Consider the following 23,318-nt stretch of genomic DNA (forward strand, 5'->3'; position numbering starts at 1 on the left):
CCTTTCAATAGTTCCTGGAGAGACCACTGAACGTCTCTGTCTTGCTGGCCTTTTCCCCAGTGAAGCCTACAGTCTAAGTCATACCTAGATTATAGTGAGGAGTGGTTGGCAGAACTGAAAAGACTATGTAGGAGATTGTTGTATTTTTTCTATCTGAAATATACAGAGTTTGAACTAGAGCACTGATCGTGATGAGAGACAGAGCTGAGGAATAAGGGTAGAAGTTTGAATCAATACAGTCTGCCAGGTCAGAGCAGGCAGGGTATGATTGAAGCCAGAGGAAGAGGAGTGGTGGTATCGCTTAACTAAACTGGTGAGACAGATGAAGTCACAAGGACATTGTGGTAAGAGAATGCATTACTAAATTTTAATACTTAAGAGGTAGAATGGTTTGGAATAAGAAACATCTATAGAAAGTAAAAAGGATGTAGTCTGAAAAACAACAATAGACAGTCTTTCTAGAGGTCAGGAGTATGAGGATGCAAGTGAAAGTCTTTGGAGTTGAGATGGTCAAGTCTTTGGAGGTGAGGTCGTCCATGCAGTGATTGGTGTTAACAACACGGGAATTTCAGCTGGAAAGATTCTGAATCAGATAGCAAGGGTAGTAACAATAGCAACAAAGGTATCACTCTCCCTGGTTCCCAGAGATGTTGAAAATGAGAGAATGAGAGGCCCCAGCGGAGGGCTTCAAATGACATGATGGTCACAGTGGGCAGAATGCCATGTCAGGGCACGTTGATGGAGATGAACCCTTCTGTGAAGAGGCCGATTATCAGCACCTTCACACAGCACAGGCTTTACTTGCTATGCAGACAGAGCAAGAGAGTAGGGGTGGCTGAAGCCAGAAGATGGTGGTGAAGGAATACGTGCAGGTGGGAGAAGCTCTCCAAAGAGGCCACCAGGAGATGTGTGCCTTTTGATGTCTCACCGTGGGGGGACACTTCCCCAGGTCAACTGTTGGTTAAATAGGAACACGAAAAATGGACAGACAAGCTGGTTTCTGGGGTAAACACATTTGTTTCACCGAAATTAGATCGTGGAGGAAGGGGTGCTTTTTTTGTTCCTTATTTTAAAGGAGGGATCCCACAAGATGCCATAGTCCTTAGCAGAACTATATATCCTTAATCTCCTAAATAGGCTTTGATAGAATTTGTTTAGTATATTCTTTTTCTTTAAGAAACTTTATGAAAGCAGATCTTAGTTTATGCTGAGGCTTTATGGAAGAGATTTTAAAATTAAACTACAAGTGTTATTTGCTTTTGGAAAAAAGCTTACAAAACTATAAAGTGAAAGCAGTAACTCTCAACATTCCCCTTGTTTGTTCCTTGTACTCTGTGCCACACAGCCACCATGCCTTGTACATATCTAGCTCCTTAAAACAAAAAAAGAATTATGGTTGTTCTGTAGCTTACTACTAGTGTATTATGGATATACTCTTTATTTTTTATTGTTGAAAAAATTTCAAATATGTAGAAAAGTAGAAAGAGACATGAACAATGGACGCACATGCACACCACTTGTGTTCAAGACTCAGTGTTTTATTACACTTCTGTATATGTATACATGTATATGTATGTTTTGACAGTCATTTTAAGTACATTATTCACATCATTGACACTTTGCTGTTGTTTAAGGCCTTAGTTTAAACTAAGATCTAGTTTTATAAAGTTTAATAGAGAAAAAGAATACACTAAACAAATTCTATAAAAGAATATTTAGTAGATTATTTATAATTTTGGTAATTATTATTGCAACATCTTTTCCATAACCACAAACCATTATCACACTATAACTTTTTATCAAGTTTTCTAATGTCCTCTAATACACAGTTCATGCTCAGTATGACCTCTTGTCTGAGCCAAGTTGTACTCTCATGGCTTATTTGAAATCAGCCCCTTGACCCTGACTGTGCTTCCTTTACAAATGCCCCTCTCTGCTGAGTGATGCTCCCTAACACTCCTTTCTCTTTTTTTTCCCCAAAGAAATCTTTTATTTAAGGAATACAAACTTCATGCATTTCATGAGTACAGCTTTAAGAATATAGTGATTCTTCCTACCATATCCACCTTCCTACGCATACTCCCATCCCTTTCTCCCCTCTCCCACTCCCAGTCCCATTCTCCACTAAGATCCATTTTCAATTAACTTTATACACAGAAGACCAACTCTGTACTAAGTAAAGAGTTCAACAATTTGCATGAAAAAAAAAAACTGTTACTCAAAAGTTGAGACAAGGGCTGTTCAAAGTTATTGCACCTTGAATTTAATTTTTACTTCTTTTTTTAAAATTTTTTAGAAACTTAATTAACTTTAAAGCAGCACCCAAGAATGATACATTTTTTGCAAGCAGTTAGACATAATTGTAATGCAACTCTTTGAGGACAGAGGTCCTACATGGGAAGTTAGTGCACAGTGACTCCTGTTGTTAATTTAACAATTAAATATAATATATTATGACATCAGTGATTACCTGAGGCTCTTGATATGAGCTGCTTATGCTATGGAAGCCTTTTGAATCCACAAACTCCATCAGTAGTTAGACAAGGCCATAAGCAAAGTAGAAGTTCTCACCTCCCTTCAGAGAAAAGTACCTCCTTCTTTTTTTTTTTTTTTTTTTAAACATTTTTTTTTTTTTTAATTTTTATTTTTTTTGACAGGCAGAGTGGACAGTGAGAGAGAGACAGAGAGAGAAAGGTCTTCCTTTGCCGTTGGTTCACCCTCCAATGGCCGCCGCTGCAGCCGGCGCACCGCGCTGATCCGATGGCAGGAGCCAGGATCCAGGTGCTTTTCCTGGTCTCCCATGGGGTGCAGGGCCCAAGCACCTGGGCCATCCTCCACTGCACTCCCTGGCCATAGCAGAGAGCTGGCCTGGAAGAGGGGCAACCGGGACAGAATCCGGCGCCCCGACCGGGACTAGAACCCGGTGTGCCGGCGCCGCAAGGTGGAGGATTAGCCTATTGAGCCATGGCGCCGGCCCCCTCCTTCTTTGATGACCACTTCTTTCCACTGGAGTCTCACCCACTGAGGTCTTTCATGATGGTCATTTTTTGCCACAGTGTCTTGGCTTCCATGCCTGAAATGCTTTCATGAGCTTTTCAGCCAGACCAGCATGCCTTAAGGGCTGATTCTGAGGTCAGAGTGCTACTTAAAGCAATTGTCATTCTGTGAGTCTTGCTGTGTGGACTGCTTCCCGTGTTGTAGCAGTCACTCCTTTTAAGTCCTTGAGAATGAGTTTTATCATTAATTAAGGAAGCACCTAAGAAAACAAGCAATGGAGTTGGATATTTCCTCAACAGTCAAGACAAGGACTGTTCAAGTCATTGCTTCTCAAAAGGTCAATTTCATTTCTAGGTGCTCTATTAGTTATCACAGATCAGGGAGAATATTTGGTATTTGTCCCTTTGGGACTGACTTATTTCACTAAGTATGATGTTTTCCAGATTCACCCATTTTGTTGCAAATGACCAGATAGCATTGTTTTTACTGCTGTATATAGTATTCCATGGTGTACATATCCCATAATTTCTTTACCCAGTCTTCAGTTGACAGGCATTTGGGTTGATTCCATGTCTTAGCTATTGTGAACTGAGCTGCAATAAGCATGGGGGTGCAGATACCTCTTTCAGATGCTGATTTCATTTCCCTAGCCACAACTCCTTTCATCTCTCCAGATGTTCCCTTTCCCGACCAGCTCTGGTCACCTGGAAACAGGGAGTATTACTATAGCCCTGTAAATGATCAATAAGAGCTCCGACAGCAGGCTGTTGGGCAACCCAGGTGTGATTAGTCTTTTATTTAAAAAATTACCTTGTTTTCTTGTCACTTCCCTACCTCCATTGGTTCCCATGTGACTATAGACTACAGATCCACTTCCTTTTACATGGCTGCTTTCTATAATATAAGTAGGCTGTTTATTTATCCCATAGTTAATGTTGGTTACAGATTGGGAGAAGCAATTTGGCTTGAACATACATATGAGGCTGGAATGTATGCATGTGTATACTCAACGTGTGTTTTCATTGTATTAGGCCTTGTCTGTCACTATTTTAAATTCCTAATGGAATTCTTGATTAAAGGTGAGGCTGGAAAAAATGATGCCTTCTAGTCATTTATAGTTACTGCATAAATGTTTGTAAGACAAACATCCATGTGTGTAAAATTCGTCTTCTTTTCCATTTGGGTTTCAGGTTCAACAGAATCTCTCAATCCTAGACCACAAACCACAATTTCTCCAGCGGATCTTCATGGAATGTGGTATCCTACAGTTCGAAGAACTCTTGTCTGTCTCTCCAAGTTGTACAGATGCATAGATGTATGTGTGCAAATTCCTGTGTGTTTCCTGTGCATTGCTTGTTCTTCTACTTTGAAGTTTTTTTACTTTTTTATTTTCAGATTTTTAAAAAAGATTAGTTATTTGAAAGGCAGTTCCTGAGAGAGAGAGAGAGAGAGAGATTTTTTCCATCCTCTTGGTTTACTCCCCAAATGGCCACAACAACTGGGGCTAGGCCAGGTCTCCCACGTTGGTGGCAGGGGCCCAAGTGCTTGGACTGTCTTCAGTTGCCCTCCCAGGAGCATTAGCATGGAGCTGGATCAGAAGCAGAGCAGTCAGGGCAGGTTCCAATATGGGATGTTGGCCTTTCAAATGGTGGTCTAACCAGCTGCATCACAGCACCAGCCACTACTTGTAGACCTTGGTGTGGTGTTTTGTTTAATATTCGTAGATTCAGGATTTTTAAATTAGAAGGTGACTTGAGGGAAAGTAATTCAGGGATTGCTAATCCAAGCATTCTGTAGATCTAACAGTCCACTGCTTGTCTTTGGTGACTCCAAGAACACCTTGAGATTTTTTGAGTACATTTTGTATGTTCATGTTTGTGCCTTTCTGAGGATAAGGGCTTTAATTTTCATCATTGCTCAAAAGAGTCCATGATTAAAATAAAAACAGCCGATTAGTTTGCCTGCCTCAGTTCATAGATGAAGAAAAAGAGATGCAGAAAGGTTAAGTGATAATCCAGTGTCACAAAGGTATAATAGACATACAATCCTTTTTTAAAGATTTTATTTATTTGAAAGGCAGAAATACAAACACACACACACAAACACACACACATAAATACACACACACATATCTTCCCTCTGTTGGTTCACTTCCTAAATGCCCACAACTGGGTCTGGGTCAGACTGAAATCAGGAGCCTAGAACTCCATTTGAGTTTCCCATATGAGAGGCGGAGGCCCAATCATTTGATCTGTCACCTGCTGCCTCCCAGGGTGTTTTAGCAGGGAGCTGGATTGGAAACAGAGTAGCTGGGGCTTGAATAGGAACTCTGCTATGGAATGTGGGTGTTACAAGTGGCACCATAATACCTGCCCTGCTAACTTCCCCTCTCTCCCTTTTAGTACCAGCTTAGACTGCATTGATTTCAGGGACAGAGTTATTTTCTGGTTTAATGGTGAAATTGCCATTTCCTGTTACATCAGATTTGTTTGCACTTATTTGCTTTCAGTGGTTTGTTGCTGAACCAAAATGCTTATAAAATTCAGTGGTTTAAATTCACTTCTTATTAATTTGACTACAGCAATCTTGACTGCATATAAAAAGCAATTATTAACTAAATTATTTATTTGAAAGAGTTACACAGAGAGAAAGAGAGAGATCTTGCATCTGCTGGTTCACTTCCCAGTTGGCAGCAATGGTCAGAGATGGGCCAGGCCAAAGCCAAGAGCCAGGAGTTTCCTCCAGGTCTCTCACCTGGGTGGCAGGGGCCCAGGTACTTGGGCCATCTTCTGCTGCTTTTCCCAGACCATTAGCAGGGAGCTGGATGGGAAGTGTAACAGCCGGCACTTTAACCAATGACCATATGGAATGCCAGTATTGCAGTCAGTAACTTTGCCCAAGTGCTTGGTCCATCTTCCCCTGCTTTCCCAGGTACATTAGCAGGGAGCTGGATCACAAGTGGAGTAGCCAGGACCCGAACCGGCACCCATATGGGATGGCAGTGCCGTGGGTGGAGGCTTAACCTACTATGCCACAGCACTGGCCCACTACCATTTCTTAAGAATATGATTCAAAAGGGGTGTGCATATATCCTCACACTGCAGGTACTCCATGTGGCAGAGCCCAAGGACAAGACAAAGTTACACAGTTGTTTCATGGGGTCATATGAGTCCACAGTATTCTGCAATTTATTTTTATTAATTTGAAAGATGGAGTGACAGATTTTCTACCCATTGATCCACTCCCCAAATGCCTGCAACAGTCAGGGCTGGACCAGGCCAAAGCCAGGATCTTGGAACTCAGTCCAGGTCTCCCATGTGGGTGTTGGGGACCCAAGTGTTTGAGCCATCACTTGCTGCCTCCCAGGGTGCATGTTAGCAGGAAGCTGTATTGGAAGTAGAGTGGAGACTTGAACCCAGGCACTGGGATGCAGACATCCTAGCCACTGTGTCAAATGCCCACTGCTCTATAATTTAAACTGCATCGTTGCTGGGACTTGTGCCTGGAGGTTTTGAAATGTAATCAGCATGCTTTTTCTCAAGTCTGAGCCTTTCCAGGGTGAGATCAGATCACTTGTTCATAGGCAGATGTTTCAGGTTTTTGCCTAGCTAGGAAGAGCTCTTCCAGAGAGGTTTGGACATTTGGCGTCTCCTGTTCCCCAAGTTCCCTGTTAAGTGTTTGGCATGAAGTATCAGGTTGGGATTCAGAAACTTCCTACAATGGAATCAGGAACCCGAGGGAAATACGCAGCAGGCGTGTTCCATACAGAACCCACTGTCTTGGTTGACTCTCCTGAGCAAAGCCTCTTAGGGTGCTGCACAGGGATTTTAGCCAAACGGTAGGTAGGCCAAGGGAGGACACCTTCCATGTTCCGTGTTAGGCCTTAGGCTTACCTTTTCTTTATTCATGTAACTCACATCCAAATCTCTCTCTCTCTCTCTCTCTTTTTTTTTTTTTTTTTTGACAGGCAGAGTTAGACAGTGAAAGAGAGAGAGAGAAAGGTCTTCCTTCTGTTGGTTCACCCTACAAATGGCTGCTATGGCTGGTGCGCTGTGCTGATCCGAAGCCAGGAGTCAGGTGCTTCCCACGCGGGTGCAGGGCCCAAGTACTTAGGCCATCCTCCACTGCCTTCCCGGGCCACAGCAGAGAGCTGGACTGGAAGAGGAGCAACCGGGACAGAATCCGGCGCCCCGACCGGGACTAGAACCCAGGGTGCCGGCGCCACAGGCGGAGGATTAGCCTAGTGAGCCGCGGTGCCAGCCTCACATCCAAATCCTAACCCTTTTAATCTTAGGGATCATAGACAAGGAAAGATGAAGCCAGTGAAAACACAGGAAGACCGAGCTGGGAAGGGGGAGATCTTGGTGAAAGCCGCCTGTCTAGCCTTCTTGTGCTGGGCCAGTCACCCAGCAGAAGGCAGCCCTAGTCGCCCCTTCCGTCAGAGGGCTCACAGGGAACGACAGGGAGAGGCAATGCAAAGAGAATAATGGCAAAGTAGGAGACGAGGGCCCAGGACTGGCTCAGTAATAACCCCTCGCTCCTGTCCATCCCCATCAGTTCTGTCTCAGGTGGAGTGGAGGCAGGGAGGGAAGGGGACCGAGAGATGTCTCCAGCTGATCAATGCGCCACACCTGCAGGAGGATAAAGGAATGGCAGAATTAAGCTTCATGGGCAGGCGTTGTGGCACGGTGAGGTAAGCGGCCACTTGGGACACTCACCTTTAATATCAGAGTGCCTAGTCCGGGTCCCAGCTACTCTGTACTTCTGATCCAGCTCTCTGCTAATGTGCCTGGGAGGCAACAATGATGGCCCGAGTTCTTGGGTTTCTGCCACCTATGTGGGAGACCCAGATGTCATTCCTGCTTGGACAGCCTTGGCTTTTGTGGGCCTTTGGGAAGCGAACTAGTACATAGAGGATGCCTTTCTCTGTCTCACCCTCTGTGTTCCTGTACCTTTCAAATAAATAAATAAATCTTTAAAAAAAAGAAAAATCCCAGTTAGTAATGCCCATTGGGATTCCCATTAAAAAAGAAAAAGTTGGCCGGCACTGCCTGCCTGCGGCACTGGCACCCCAGGTCCTAGTCCCGGTTGGGGCGCCGGATTCTGTCCCGGTTGCTCCTCTTCCAGTCCAGCTCTCTGCTGTGGCCCGGGAAGGCAGTGGAGGATGGCCCAAGTGTTTGGGCCCTGTACCCGTGTGGGAGACCAGGAGGAAGCACATGGCTCCTGGCTTTGGATCGGCGCAGCGGCCATTTGGGGGGTGAACCAATGGAAAGGAAGACCTCTCTCTCTCTCATTGTCTAAATCTGCCTGTCCAAAAAAAAAAAAAAAAAAAAAAGAGGAAAAAAAAAGTTAAGATTCATCCTTCACATAGCCATTTTGTCACTTTTTAAACTAAATTCTATTTTTATGAGAATTTCACCATCTCGTTCAGTATTGCTTGATTTTATACATGATATTCTATAATTTAGATTTAATGTTGAATATCTGCATTTTTAGTTTTTGCTATTTAAGATAATATTGTAATGAAGAGTCATGTGCCTGAATCTTAATGCAATACTGGTTAGTTACTTGGGATAAAATTTTGGAAGTAGATCTACTGCTGTTGTTTTATTTGAAAGACAGACAGGGGCTGGTGCTGTAAAGCCCCAGCCTGCAGTGCCGGCATCCCATATGGGCGCTGGTTCCCATCCCTGCTGCTTCTCTTCTGACCCAGCTCTCTGCGATGGCCTGGGGAAGCAGAAGGTGGCCCAAGTCCTTGGGCCCCTGCACCCACGTGGGAGACCTGGAAGAAGCTCCTGGCTCCTGGCTTCGGATGGGCGCAGCTCTGACCATTGCAGTCATTTGGGGAGTGAACCAGCGGAATGGAAGACCTCTCTCTGGCTCTACCTTTCTCTGTAACTCTTTCAAAGAAATAAAATAATTATTAAAAAAAAAAAAAAAGAGAGAGAGACAGGGATCTTCATTCATTTGTTCACTCCGTAAATGTCAGCAATAGCCAGGGCTAGATCAAGCCAAAGCCAGGAGCCTGGAATTAAGTCTCCCACGTGGCTGGCAGGGACCCAAGTACTTGAGCCATCATCTGCTGCCTCTTGGGTTGCACGTTAGCAGGAAGCTGGTCCGGAAGCACAGAGAAATTGGGGTTCAAACCAAGTACTTCAGTGTGGGACTTGGGCGTCCTAAGTAGCGTCTTAACTACTTGCCAAGTGCCTGCCCCAGAGCTCCTGGTTTTTTTTTTTTTTTTTTTTTTTTTTTTTTTTTTTTGTAGTTTGTTTTAGATATTTTTAAAAAATGGCAGCATAACATGAGAACATGTTGGAGTTAGGGTTCCATGAGGCTCAGTCCACGCTTCCTGTTTACCACTGTTCTTCCTTGCAGAGGGCACAGTACCTTGCATGCTACATGGTATATTTATTGAAGAGTTCCATGTATGTTTCCAGATTATCAAAACTACATGTTGATCTGGAAAGAGTCCATGTGAATAGAAAACTCCAGGAAGAATAGTACTGATAAATTAATCCAGTGATGAGGGCAAGCAAGCTTTGATTTGCCACACTCAACAACGTAGGATTTTACTTTGTTCTCTGAAGTGCCACAGACTGATGTTTCTCTCTTATTCCACCAGAGGGCAGTGTTCCAAGGATTATCACAGGAAGCGTTGTCTGCCTGCATTCAGTCTTTACTTGGAGCATCAGAGTCCATCAGCAAAAACAAGGTTTGATGAAGTGTTAGGTGAAATTTTATTACTTATAATAACATTATGGAATATAGCATTTGTTTCTGGGCTCACAAATTTGCAGCCATTTTGGCAATAGGACTTACTTAGTATGATTGAATTTTGAGGCCCTTTGAGAGAAGCAAGTATTTCATTGTAGCACTAATAAAGACTGCACTATATAAGGGAGTCTAACTTTGCTAAAGTACTGGAAATGATATTTAGGTTACTAACTCTAAAGGATACAGGTTTCTTTTTATAGACTTATCAACTGGACAAATAATACTGCCTTTTCCCTGGAATGCCAAGGAAGTGTTTTCAAGGGAAAGTAGCCATTTGTAATCATAACCTCAGTGCTATTTTATATAGTGGAGTGACCTCACTTGGAGTAATTTGCCAGTTTTGACCAATTGATGTTAAGGCAAACAGAACAAAACAAAGCAAAAATCAAACTACCCCCTCAGCACCAGTGTACAAATCAGATAATACAACATGATTCTAACTATGTGCTGAAAAATGCATTGAGGAAAATACGTAGCAATGAAAGCTTTTGGGGGATTGTGGGTGATTTTTTTCCCCTCCTCTATAGACATTTACATTTATTTTCCAGAGTTTCTATAGTGACCATGTATCTCTTAGATCATTAAGAGGATCATATGCTTCTATCCTCTTCACCACTGTTCTCTCCTTTAAGGGAGAGGTGAAAAGCCTTTTTTTTTTTTTTTTTTTTAAGATTTTCTTTATTTTTTTTTGACAGAGTTACAGAGGGAGAGACAGAGAAAGGTCTTTCATCCTTTGGTTCACTTCCCAGATGGCTACCATGGCTGGAGCTGGGCCAATCCAAAACCAGGAGCTTCTTCCTGGGTCTCTGGCATGGGTGTAGGAGCCCAAGCACATGGGCCATCTACTACTTTCCCAGGCCATAGCAGAGAACTGGATTGGAAGAGGAGTAGCTGGGACACGAACTGGCCCTCATATGGAATGCCAGTGCTGTAGGTGGAGGCTTTACCTGCTGCTCCACAGCACCAGCCTTGAAATGCCTTTTGTTGCTGTTGTTTTTTAAAGATTTATTTATTTAATTGAAATATAGAGTTACAGAGAGGCAGAGGCAAAGAGAGAGAGGTCTTCCATCTGCTGGTTCACTCCCCAGATGACCGCAATGGCCAGAGCTGGGCCAATCCGAAGTCAGAAGCCAGAAGCTTTTTCCAGGTCTCCCATATGGGTGCAGGGGCCCTAGGACTTGAGCCATCTTCCACTGCTTTCTCAGGCCATAGCAGAGAGCTGGATCAGAAGTGCAGCCGCCAGGACTTGAACCAGTGCCCATATGGGATACTGGCATTGCAGGTGGTGGCTTTACCCACTATGCCACAGCACTGGCCCCCAGTCTTAGAGTTTTTAAGGCAAGAAATTACTACATATTTAATTTACATAATTACTACATATTTAAGTTGGTTTTCTGGTAACTTAGCATGAAACCATTTGCTGGGTTACAACTGTCTTCGTGAAATAAATGGAATCTATATTATACTATTTTTAAAAAAAGATTTATTTGAAAGGCAGAATAACAGAGAGAGGGAGAGAGGGAGAGAGGAAGGGAGGGAGGGAGGCAGAGAGAGAGCTCCTGTCCATTGGTTCATTCCCCAAATGGCTGCAATGGCTGGGACTGGGCCAGGCTGAATCCGGAAGCCAGGAACTCCATCAGGTCTCCCAGTGGGTGGCAGTGGCACAAGTACTTGGGATATATTTCACTACTTTCCCAAGTATTTTAGCAGGGAGCTGGATGGGAAGTGGAGCAGCTGGGACTTGAACCAGCACCCATATGGGATGCCAGCCTTGCAGGTAGTAGCTTAACTTGCTAAGCTGCAATGCTGGCCCTGCATATTATTCTGTCCTGGACATCAGAGTCGTTAGTACTTTTAAAAATATTCAAATATTCAAAATTTACAGCATTTCTCACCCAGTACTCTGTGTTGCAGAATGCAAAGTGCATTTCCTTTTCATAGTCATCTTATTTATACTGATCTTAGTTTTTAGAAGGTTGGGGGAGAGACTGGGGAGAAGTCACTTTGGTTAATAGCCCCTTTAAGACTTATCTTGCTTACTGAATTTTTATTGCTTTATCTTTTCCTAATGTAGTGTAAAAATTTTCGTTAGAAAGATTTTCGGCATAAGATACTGCCTTGAGTAGCAGCAAGAGTCTAATAGACTCTTCCTGAAATGAGCTCTGTGACTCTCGCTGTTTTGGGACTGGGTTAACGCTTTCAGTTCTGAGGTTGAGTCACAGGGACTCTTGGAAATAGGTTCTGAGAGGGCAAGAGGACACCCAGGACCCTCCGAGTGTCCGTGCCAGGGCTCTAGTGGCAGGGTAATCTGTAAAGGGGACTCCAAAGCATTTTACACTTGGAGGCTCCTTCTGTTCTTTTGAATAAATAGGAATAGATCTGATGTTCTGTATATTAAAACCACGTGGAGCAAATACAGAAAGCCAGGTTCCCAGCAAGCAAGCAGGAGGCTGCGAGAGGTCAGAATGTGCTCATCCTTTGACCTTTCTTTCCTTCCTGCCTGTGCTGCCGTTAAGCCCATCGCCTCTTCTAACTCTGCACCAAGTCAAAGTGGATTTGACTGCTCTTCCTAAATGTGTTGCTTTGCAGACAAAAGACTGACTTGCTTTGTTGGATTTCCAAAGTGGAGCAAGTGACAGTATTAATAAGAGTTTGAGACAAGATTTTTCCACATCATTCTAGAATAGGTCCTATGGGGCAAGTTTATTGCAGTAAATTTAGGTAGAATATTGTCAGTAACAAATGTATTTTCTCTGTGCCTGTTTGTTTAATCTGTGATATCAATTTTTCTGTCTCATAATTCAGACTCAGGTTGATGGACAGCTTTTCTTAATTAAGCACCTCTTGATTCTTCGGGAACAGATCGCTCCGTTTCACACTGAATTCACCATTAAGGAAATTTCCCTGGACCTCAAGAGAACTAGAGGTACTTTGCTGCCCGGCTGACACAGTTGGGCGTGTTTCATCTGTCCAGATGTGTCAGCTCAGGCTCTAGGTGTACTTTATGTTCATCTGCAATTTTTTTTGCATGCTTTGCTTACTAAATATGTTGCTTATTCATACTGAGCTGAGCAGTCAGCTTCCTAATTCTAACTTGCTATCTTTCCTTTATGAAGGAAACTATATCTGAGCATTTCAATTTGTAATATCACTTTTCTTAGACTATGCTGCATGTTATTAGAACCAGTTAAAACATGAAAAATCATGTTTTAGCTACTTACTTGGTAAGTAGTCTCAGCTAATTGAGATGATTTTTAACATGGAATTTATGAACATTCAGGAAGCCAGCTAGGTAAGATGGGAAGGATATTTATCTAAGAGCGTGAAAGAGTTGGGTTTTATTCCTGGGCCATGATTTTCTGTTTCTTGTGTTAACTTGGATTTTTTTTTTTTTTTTAAGATTATTTATTTGAAAGGCAGAGTTACAGAGAGGCAGAAGCAGAGAGAGAGAAAGAGAGGTCTTCCATTCTATGGTTCACTCCCTAAATGACCTCAATGGCCGAGTCTGCACCGATCTGAAGCCAGGGGCCAGGAGCTTCTTCTGAGTCTCCCACGCAGGTGCAGGGGCCCAGGGACTTGGGCCATCTCCCACCACTTTCCCAGGCCATAGCAGAGAGCTGGATTGGAAGTGGAGCAGCCAGGTCTCAAACCGGCACCCATATGGGATGCAGTCACTGTAGGCAGTGGCTTTACCCGCTGCACCACAGCACCTGCCCTGAACTTGGACCTCTGATGGGTGTTTCTTGGGAGATGCTTCATCTATCCTAATGGCTCATCTCTGATTAAATTAACAAGATGATTTCTAAGAGATCGAAGTAGTTGCTTTCTAAGATGTTTATCTTAAGCAGTTAAGGAAAATCGTAAACATCCTTTACTTAAGCCATCCCTTTATGTCATGAATTCATTTCTCTCTTCTGTATTGGAACAATTGAGAGTCATTCAAATTATTTTCTCAAATAATGGTTCAGAGCGACTCCACAGAATTTCCAAGGTAGCAGGTTTTAATTCCCTAATTACTGTGCTTAATTCTGTAGAGGACCTGATTTGACTCACCTGAGAGCCAGTGTGGCAGCATTGCGCAGTCACATGAAACAGCTGGCTCCTTTTCTCCCCCTAATGTAGTCTGCTGTTCACTGCAGAGCCTGTTATAAAACCTGGTGCGCATGCATGTGTGTGTGTGTGTGCACTATTCATATACATGGTCATTTTTTAAAACAGGAGCCAGATGTCCTGGCCTTCAGCTACACAGAATGCATAATTTTTAGAAAGCATACTCTCCTTAGAGCCTTCCATCTCTTACTATTTTGCTTGATTTCTTTCTTTCTTTTCAGTATGGTGCTCTTAGCCTGAAGAATTCCTGGCTGCTGGTGGTCCTTACTTTATTTAAGTGATAGGATAGGGCAGGGCTGATTTACTTTCTTTTGTTTATTTGTTTTTTTCTTTCTTTTCTTTTTAGCATTTTTCATTTGAAAGGCAGAGTGATACAATAGGGGGAGAAACAGAGATCTTCCATCTGCTGGTTCACTCCCCACATGGCTGCAACAGCTGGGGCTGGGTCAGGCTGAAGCCAGGTCTCCCATGTGGGTTGCAGGGTCCCAAGTACTTGGGCTGTCGTCTGCTGCTCTCCCAGGCAGATTAGCAGGGAGCTGGATCGGAGGTGGAGCAGCTGGGACTTGAGTTGGTGCTTGTATGGGATGTTGGCATCATCAGATGGTGGCTCAAGCTGTTGTACCACAACACCGGCGCCATTTTACTTCCTTTCATTTTTTCCTTGCCAATAATTTGCCGCTGGTTGGTTCTCATGTAGATACAGTGAGGTGTTAGAAAACGAAACATCCTAAGATTTGAACAAAATTTGGTTTAAATTATGTTTTTCTTCAGATATGTTAAGGCATATGTAACCGTACCATATGGTGATCTAATTCTATTTATTACAGAGTCTCTCAGGTTTCTTATAGAAAGACAGTAGACACAAAGAGCCATTTACAAAAGCTGTACCGTGAATATATAATCTGATAGAGAGAGATTCTTTTTCATTAAGACCAGGATCAAGGCAGGAAGTGTTACTGGGATGTGTGCTTGCAAAACCAGGGCTGGAAGAATTTCATGCTTTGCTGCTATCTCCGGTGAGACAAAGGAAAACAATGAAGTGGTCTTTTCTTACTGTTACTTAATAATACTTGCTGTTTTTACTTTTAAGCCTCTAACCTCTCATGACTAACGTTATATCTTATTGCATTTGAACATCAATGAGACCTCAGTACTTTGCCTAGATTCTAGTTAGTCTGGAGGTTAAGGGGTAAATATGTCCTTTTGGTGTTTTCTTCCTGGCTGACACATTCATTTATTCACTCTGCTTCAAATGAATAAATTTCTGTGCCAGCCAGGATCTTAACAAAGAAGCTGGGTGAGTATGTGAATTTTTTTTTTTTTTTTTTCCAAAGCCTACTAAACACCTTAAAGCAGGGAAATTTTAGGGTGTTGATTACTATTTATCTTTTTTTTTTTTTCTGTAAATGAGTGATTAATAGTCATTTTGTAATTCTGACTTGTAGAAAATAATTCAGTGTGGCTGTTGTAGCCGTCATTGGTACTCTGTCTCACCGTCTGGCATTTGTGGAGGTGATTGGTGAGGGCAAGATGGCCTTTTGCTTTGTGTTGGTAGAGAACTGGTATGTGTTACACATGGCTTCTCCTGTTGACTCTCTGCATGTTCACTGGATGAGTAATTTTGTTTCACAGATGCAGCATTTAAAATCCTGAACCCCATGACGGTACCAAGATTTTTTAGGCTGAACAGCAACAATGCCTTGATAGAGTTCTTGTTGGAGGTGAGGAGGAATCTGTTTCATTGGTGGTGGACTTTAAATGACATTCTTTACATGTCTGGTAATTTCTGGGCACATGGAAACAGGAGGAGACTGTCATCTTCTTTTTCAGGGTACTCCTGAGATAAGAGAACATTACCTTGACTCTAAAAAAGACGTAGACCGCCATCTGAAGTCGGCCTGTGAGCAGTTTATTCAGCAGCAGACCAAGCTGTTTGTAGAGCAGCTGGAGGAGTTCATGACAAAGGTATAGACACTGGTGCCTAGTTGGTAAAGTCATTTTGCATTTTCCCCAGATTTCCTTTTGAATTAGCCTCTTGTGAACTCTGTGGCATAAAGAGAAGTAAGCCTGAATCCTAATGTCTCTGTTTAGGGACTCGCCATGTTTCCCGATATGGAAGCATTTTGGCTTACAGACTTTTAGATATGCATGCAGAATTTTTGTTTTAAGAGGGAGAGTGCAAATATGGCTAAACAGTTATTGCTCACCCTGCACAGCTACGTTCTGTTTATCCACATTGTTAAGTTATCTGCATGTGGGTGGGGCTCCCTTTCTCCTGGCCCTGAGTGTCAGCAACCATAGTCCCGTGTATTGGAGATCCCTATTACATAACATGTCCCCTTTTATTTTGCCTGGATAATTGAGAATTAAAAATTTATATCATTGCATTATTAACTGTCAGATACATGGATTTAATATTGAAATGGATGTTAACAGTCTTTTTTTTTTTTTTTTTTTTTTTTTTTTTTTTCCCCCTCCCTCCTCTATCTGTCTTATCTAAAATTCATCCTCTGGTGAATGCCAAAAAAAAAGCAGATTATGGCTATTTTGACATTTTTGTTTCAGCTTAATTTTTTTTTTTTTTTTTTTTTTTTTGACAGGCAGAGTTAGACAGTGAGAGAGAGAGACAGAGAGAAAGGTCTTCCTTTCCCATTGGTTCACCCCCCAAATGGCCAATACGGCCGACATGCTGTGCCGATCCAGAGCCAGGAACCAGGTGCTTCCTCCTGGTCTCCCATGAGGGTGCAGGGCCCAAGCACTTGGGCCATCCTCCACTGCGTTCCCGGGCCACAGCAGAGAGCTGGACTGGAAGAGGAGCAACTGGGACTAGAACCCAGGGTGCCGGCATGCAGGCAGAGGATTAGCCTAATAAGCCACAGCGCCGGCTCAGCTTAATTTTAAAATGTCTCATTAAGGACTTAAAGATGTTTAGAAAGTCTTGAAATTAACTTTCATTTATTGAACCTCTATTGTCTATCTCAGACTTGTCTACTATCTATCTCAGACTTGCGTTAAGGAATATCATAAAAAGAATAAAATATTACTGTATTTTTTAACAACATAAATAAATGTTTCAAATAAATACATACATATTTATTTATATAAATTTATTTATATAAATTATTTATATAAATATGTATGTATTTATTTGAAAGTCGAGGTTACACAGAGAGTGGGAGAGACGGAGAGATACCTTCCATCTGCTGTTTCATTCCCCAAATAGCCACAACGGCCAGCACTGGGCCAGGCCGAAGCCAGGAGTTAGAAGCATCGTCTAGATCTCCCATGTGGGTGCAGTGGCCCAAGGACTTGGGCCGTCTTCCACTGCTTTCCCAGGTACATTAGCAGGGAGCTAGATTGGAAGTGGAGCAGCCAGAATGTGAACCAGAGCCCATACGTTATGCTAGCACTGCAGGCGGAGGCTTAACGTTCTACACCATAGATCACTGCTTCTTAACTGGGCAGACAAGATGGGTATATGACACACCCAAGAGTTGGCCAGGCAGACTGTTCATTAGCACCTTGCACTGTGTCTGTCAGCACTGATAGGCCTGAAGATATTAAAAATAATAAAAAAGCCAAAAGAGCAAAGAAAGAAATGTTCAAACACATCACTCTTGTTTATCACTGATTTATATTACTTGTTTAGTGGATTTCAGTTCATTCCTACCAAGTAGTTGGAATATGTCTTTGTTTTTACCACCACAAAAATTTAAAAGGAAGAGTAGTAGAAATGTTTTGTGCTTTTTAAAAATGATTTATTTTATTTATTTGAAAGGCAGGGTTATAGAGAGAGAAAAGGGAGATCCATCTTCCATCCTCTCATATTCACTCCTCACATGGCCACAAAGACTGGGGCTGGGACAGGATGAAGTCAGGAGCCAGGAACTTCATCTGGATCTCCCATGTGGGTGCAGAGGCCCAATCCCTTGGGCCAGCGTCTGCTGCTTTCCCAGGTGCATTAGCGGAGTGCTGGATGGGAAGTAGAGCAGCCAGGACTCTAACCAGCACCCGTACGGGATGCCGTTGTTGCAGGCAGTAGTTTACTTGTGAAGCCCTAGCACCAGCTTCAGCACTTTTCCTCTTTCATTTCTGGGCCCTCGCTGCTGCTCCCTCAGGGTCTAGTACAGTATTTCATGGACAGCTAACATTTAGTGGATAGCCAATATTTAGTGCTGCAGTCTACAGCACTGAACATCCCTGTTGTCATATTCCAAATTCATGTCCCTTTCTCTCCCGTTGGCATGGAGTGAGTCAGAGACAGACATAAACACACAGAAATATAAGCCCTAGAGTTCACATAATGATCACTTAAGGCGTTGTAGCTTAGAATTTGTGAATCAGATATCTTGCATTTTTTATATGGTGACTATTCCTAGCATTCTGAATCATAGAATAAGAACTTTAATAAAACTTTAAATACTTTTCTTTAAAGGTACACCTCTACACTTCCACCTGCAAGTGCAGAATCTCATTGTTTTATTCACTTAACGTTTAGTAAGTCCTGCTTGTACTTTGATAACTGGTACAGAAAGAAAACAGTATCTCATCCTTCATGTGGATGTTTGTAGTATTTACGCTGTGGGTATCAACAAACTGTCCTCAGCCTCTACATTTTGACTGATCCTTACGTAGGTTGACGTAGTAAAACAAACTGTGTAAGTGTGAAGAGAGCATTTTTAGGTTATCTGACTTACTTTTGAGCCCTCAGACCTATGGTGACCTTGGCCATTCTGTTTATGCCGTTCTCCTCCTCCCGGGGCCTCCCCTGTTGGGATGTTCCACTCTCATGAATTCTCGCTGTGTCCCCGGTACCTCGAGTAAGGGAAGCCTCTTTATTCCACAGATCAAGAAACTTAAAGTTTTGTAGATTGGCCAAAAGTATATGATGAGATAAACCTTTCTACATCTTCTTCATTTGTCTGTTTCCTTCCTAATTCTTGGTATAATTAGCAGTCTTCCCTGAGGAAGATAAAATAAGTACTAAAAATATGTGCTCTTGTGCCTTGTTTCCTGTTCTTGGAAAAATAACCTTTTCTGAGATTTAAATGACTCAAAGGAGTGCAGCACTGTTCTAAGTGTTGTGAGTAGAGGTATAGATGAAAGTATTTGGGTTAGATTCGTTTCTTTTTTTAAAAAAAAAATTATTTTATGTATTTGAAAAGCAGAGTGAGAGAGAGAGGAGAGGCAGAAAGAGAGTTCTTCCATTTACTGGTTCATTCCCCAAATGGCTGCAATGGCTAGGGCTGGGCCAGGCTGAAGCCAGGATCTTGGAACTCCATCCAGATCTCCCAAAAAGGTGGCAAAGGCTCAGGTACTTGGGCCATCTTCCTCTACTTTCTCAGGTGCTTTAGCAGGGACCTGGATCAGAAGTGGAGCAGCAGTGGGAACTAGAACCAGTGCTTCAGTACGGAATGCCTGTGTGACAAGGTGTGGCTTGTCCTGCTTGCTGGCCCCCGGGTCAGATTATTTTCTACCTTCAAAAACATGCTTGGGGCTGGCACTGTGGTGTAGTGGGTAAAGCCGCTGCCTCAGTGCCGGCATCCCATATGGGCGCCAGTTTGAGACCCGGCCGCTCCACTTCCAATCCAGCTCTCTGCTATGGCCTGGGAAAAGAGTAGAAGATGGCCCAAGTCCTTGGGCCCCTGCACCTGTGTGGAGGTTCCTGGCTCCTGGCTCTGGATTGGTCCAGCCCTGGCTGTTGCGGCCATTTGGGGAATGAACTATCAGATGGAAAACCTTTCTCTGCCTCTGCCTGTTTGTAACTCTGACTTTCAAATAAATAAATAATTCTTAAAAAAAAAAAAAAACAAACTCAAAAACATGATCTGTTTTTACTGTTCTAGAATTCCATCATACTGGCTATTGCATGAAACAAACTCAGTGAGACTTAGGAAGGTGGTGGGTGTAGTGGAAAGCGTGTAAATTTGGGATCAGGAAAGCTGGGCCGGGACCCCTTCTGCATCCTCCTCACTAAACTGCTGGCAAGTCCTCTTCTCCAGGCCTTGGTTTTCTGACCTCCGTGGCGGAGATGGCTACAGCATCTGCCCTTCCTACCGAGGGTTATGCTGGGGACCAAGGAGGATCATGAGTGTCAAAGTACTTTGTAATCGTGGAGTGCTGCCGAAATGTTGTTCTATAGTAAACTAGGACATTTTGCTGTAGTGCAAACCCTGAGGCATTTTAAAGGAAGTATAATTTCAGGTTTATAGCTCAGCTAAAAGAGTTTCCTTCTGGTGGGACCTGTTCACACTGAAGAATCAACCTCATGTAGAAAACACTCATTTTCTTTGAAGCAATTTGATAAAATATTGCAAGTGTATTTTTAATATTTCCTCTGAAGTGTTGATTTCTGCAGTAATACTCTAAACTTTCTTGATGTAGTGCATATAGTAGAATTGGATCTATAACCTTAATTCCTGCTCTCAAGGAGTTATAACCTAGTGGGAAATCAAGTTAGAAAAATGTGTAAATGTTGATATATATTCAGCAGTGTCTTTATCAGACAGTTGGTCTTTGTTCATCACCAGATTTTAACAAAGATGGAGCTAACTGGGGAAAACTTCTGAAGAAAAATAGAAAAGAGAGAAATATGCAAGTCTGTATTTGTTTTTAATATTAAAGTCATTGTAAATAGCCTAAATATATGTCATTATGAAATTGGCTACATTCTGGAACAAGGGGAATGGTTAGGCAGACATTATTATTAAATAATAAAAGCTGTTAAGCCTACAGATTTATGTGGGGAAAACATTACGGAACATTGTGTTCCCATTTAATAAGTATGTACACCTGAATATATTTGTATTTTTATATTGGGAAACATTTTGGATAATATACTCTCAAGAGTGAATGTGATTTTCTTTTAACATTGTCTAATTAATTGATACTCATGAGTTTGTTTGTGAAAGCTACATCTCCCCACAATAAAAAATAAAGACATGGACAGAAATTGGGAGGAGGAAAGGGGTGATTTTACTCATGTGGACAGCATGAGTAGTCCCCTGATAGATACAGAAAGTAGAAATCAAGTAGAAATGAAAGAAGGCTGCAGAGATCTGAACTAACATTGCACCTGTCTCTGCCCATCCTCTGTCTAAATATATGTGTGGCCCTTGTTATTGGAAATCGAAAGAGTTGGTGTGCAAGTTTTTCTAATGAGACTTTCCAGTGAGGCCAGGGCCCTGACGTTGATCCTTTGGGACATGACCATTGTTTAAAAAAAAAAGTTTTATGTAGTGCTCACTCTCCCCAGCTACCCCCTTACACAATTTGCTATTTTAGGAATAGTCTTGTCCAAGCAGCTAACTGTACTTTTTTTTTTTTTTTTAAGTATTTATTTATTTGAGAGAGCAAGAGACAGAGATTTCCATTTCCTGGTTCACTCCCCAACTGCCTGAAAACAACTGGGGCTGGCTCAGATGGGAGGTGGGAACGTAAAACTCCATCCAGCTCTCCCATGTGGGTGGCAGATCCCCAAACATTTGAGCAACACTGCTACCTCTTGTGGGCTGCATTAGCAGGAAGCTGGAATCAGAAGCCAGAGCCAGAAATTGAACCCAGGCTCTCTGATATGGGAAGCAGGCATCTTAACTGTTAAACTAAACACTCGTGTACTTTTGGGGTTTGCTTCTGTTTATTGCTGCTAAGGAATGAAAAAGAGATGAGTAGGCCGGCGCCGTGGCTCAATAGGCTAATCCTCCACCTTGCGGCACCGGCACACTGGGTTCTAGTCCCCGTTGGGGCGCCAGATTCTGTCCTGGTTGCCCCTCTTCCAGGCCAGCTCTCTGCTATGGCCGGGGAGTGCAGTGGAGGATGGCCCAAGTACTTGGGCCCTGCACCCGCGTGGGAGACCAGGAGAAGCACCTGGCTCCTGGCTTTGAATCAGCGCAATGCGCCGGCCGCGGCGGCCATTGGAGGGTGAACCAACGGCAAAGGAAGACCTTTCTCTTTGTCTCTCTCTCACTGTCCACTCTGCCTGTCAAAAAAAAAAAAAAAAAAGAAAAGAAAAGAAAAAGAGATGAGTAGAAGATGGACAGCTAGTCTCGTCTGTAGCACTTGGCTGGCCAAGTGTGCCTTTTGGTGGCATTTGAAAGTCTTATTTGTTTTAATGATATTCTTTCTGCCTATCATGATAAGAAAAAAAGATCTTTTCAGTGTGTAAAGGAGATTTTGTCCTGCCACGGTGACATTTTTCTAACAACATACAATAAAAGTTTAGTATTAATATAGCAGTTCACTTAAGAGAGACCTGCTTTGTGTTGGCTATTCTCCAGGGCTTTTTTTTTCTTTCTTGCCTTGAAGTGTTTCAAGCCGAATGCCTTAGGACTGTGGTCTGGTTTTTTGCAAGATAGCATATACATCGAAATCTCAAAAGAGGTTTTGCTAAAAAATTGTATTAGCTGTAAAGGATTAAGAGATTCAGTGCATTTTTGTTAGGATTGCACATTTGATTACTATTATGTTTTTAATAAGTTTTAATGCTGATGTGTGTCCTTTGAGAACAATACAGGTTTAATTTGTCATCAGTGAAATGAAACTTCTTTTTGTTTCCTCTACTAGGTCTCAGCATTAAAAACAATGGCCAGCCAGGGAGGCCCCAAGTATACTCTCTCACAGCAGCCTTGGGCACAACCAGGTATTTGGATTTTACTGTCTTGGATTTCTTTTTTAGGGTCATATTAATTTGCATGTATACAGTCCTTGCTGTCACAGCTTGGAGTTGGTTTTATACTCACTTTGGGGTCCTACCATGTGAGATAATGCAAGATTCAGTTTGGAGCTGACAGGTCTTAATTGGTTAGTACTGCTTACATTTCAGCAAGCATTCCAAAGATGGAAGAGTTTAAAAATTTTTGACCAGTTGACACCAAAATGTGACTTAGATGGAAACCCTTTGAGTCTTCTGTACCCTTGCCCCTCATTGTAGTAGAGCTTTGATGAAAATACTGTATTTGATAGGATGAAATTATGGAGAGAGCATACCTGTTTTCAAATATGTGAAGAAATGTTGGGCCACTATTTTGTTCCACATTGTATCCGAGTTACATCCTCTGTTGACGTTTTAGGGTATTCGAAAAAAAAATTATGAAAATTAAGGTGTCTGTTGGGAGCTGGCAGGCACCATTGTCGTCTGATTGGCAGATATATTTGAGATGTTCCCAGTCTTACTCTTTACGAAATGTAAATTGTTTTGTGTGCTAGAGGGATTTTTTTTTTTTTTTTGGCCATTAGTATTATACATTTGTGGGCTATTTTTGAAATATTTTGTGGCATTTTAAGTTGCATTAAACCAGAATAAGTTATTTTGTTAAACTGGTATTTCTGGCCATCCTCTGGCCCATGTTGTGGTAGAGAACCTTTGAAACTAAAAAGGACAAAATGGTGAAAGAAGCAGTGTTTTAATTATGTTAAGCTGTGTTCAAGTTGGAGGGCAG

The 23,318-nt window shown here is 42.4% G+C and overlaps 1 protein-coding gene across 1 annotated transcript in view; it reads left to right on the forward strand.

The window, feature by feature from the left end:
• COG3 (component of oligomeric golgi complex 3) overlaps positions 1-23,318 on the forward strand; it is a 69,145-nt gene that overhangs the window by 36,882 nt on the left and 8,945 nt on the right. Inside the window, exons 15-20 of the mRNA XM_002712958.5 lie at positions 4,188-4,312; positions 9,620-9,709; positions 12,577-12,697; positions 15,514-15,602; positions 15,712-15,846; positions 22,444-22,519. Coding sequence (XP_002713004.1) covers positions 4,188-4,312; positions 9,620-9,709; positions 12,577-12,697; positions 15,514-15,602; positions 15,712-15,846; positions 22,444-22,519 — 636 coding nt within the window. The remainder of the gene's footprint in view (positions 1-4,187; positions 4,313-9,619; positions 9,710-12,576; positions 12,698-15,513; positions 15,603-15,711; positions 15,847-22,443; positions 22,520-23,318) is intronic.

This window comes from Oryctolagus cuniculus, chromosome 9 (assembly GCF_964237555.1).
Source record: "Oryctolagus cuniculus chromosome 9, mOryCun1.1, whole genome shotgun sequence".
NCBI classification, from domain to species: domain Eukaryota; kingdom Metazoa; phylum Chordata; class Mammalia; order Lagomorpha; family Leporidae; genus Oryctolagus; species Oryctolagus cuniculus.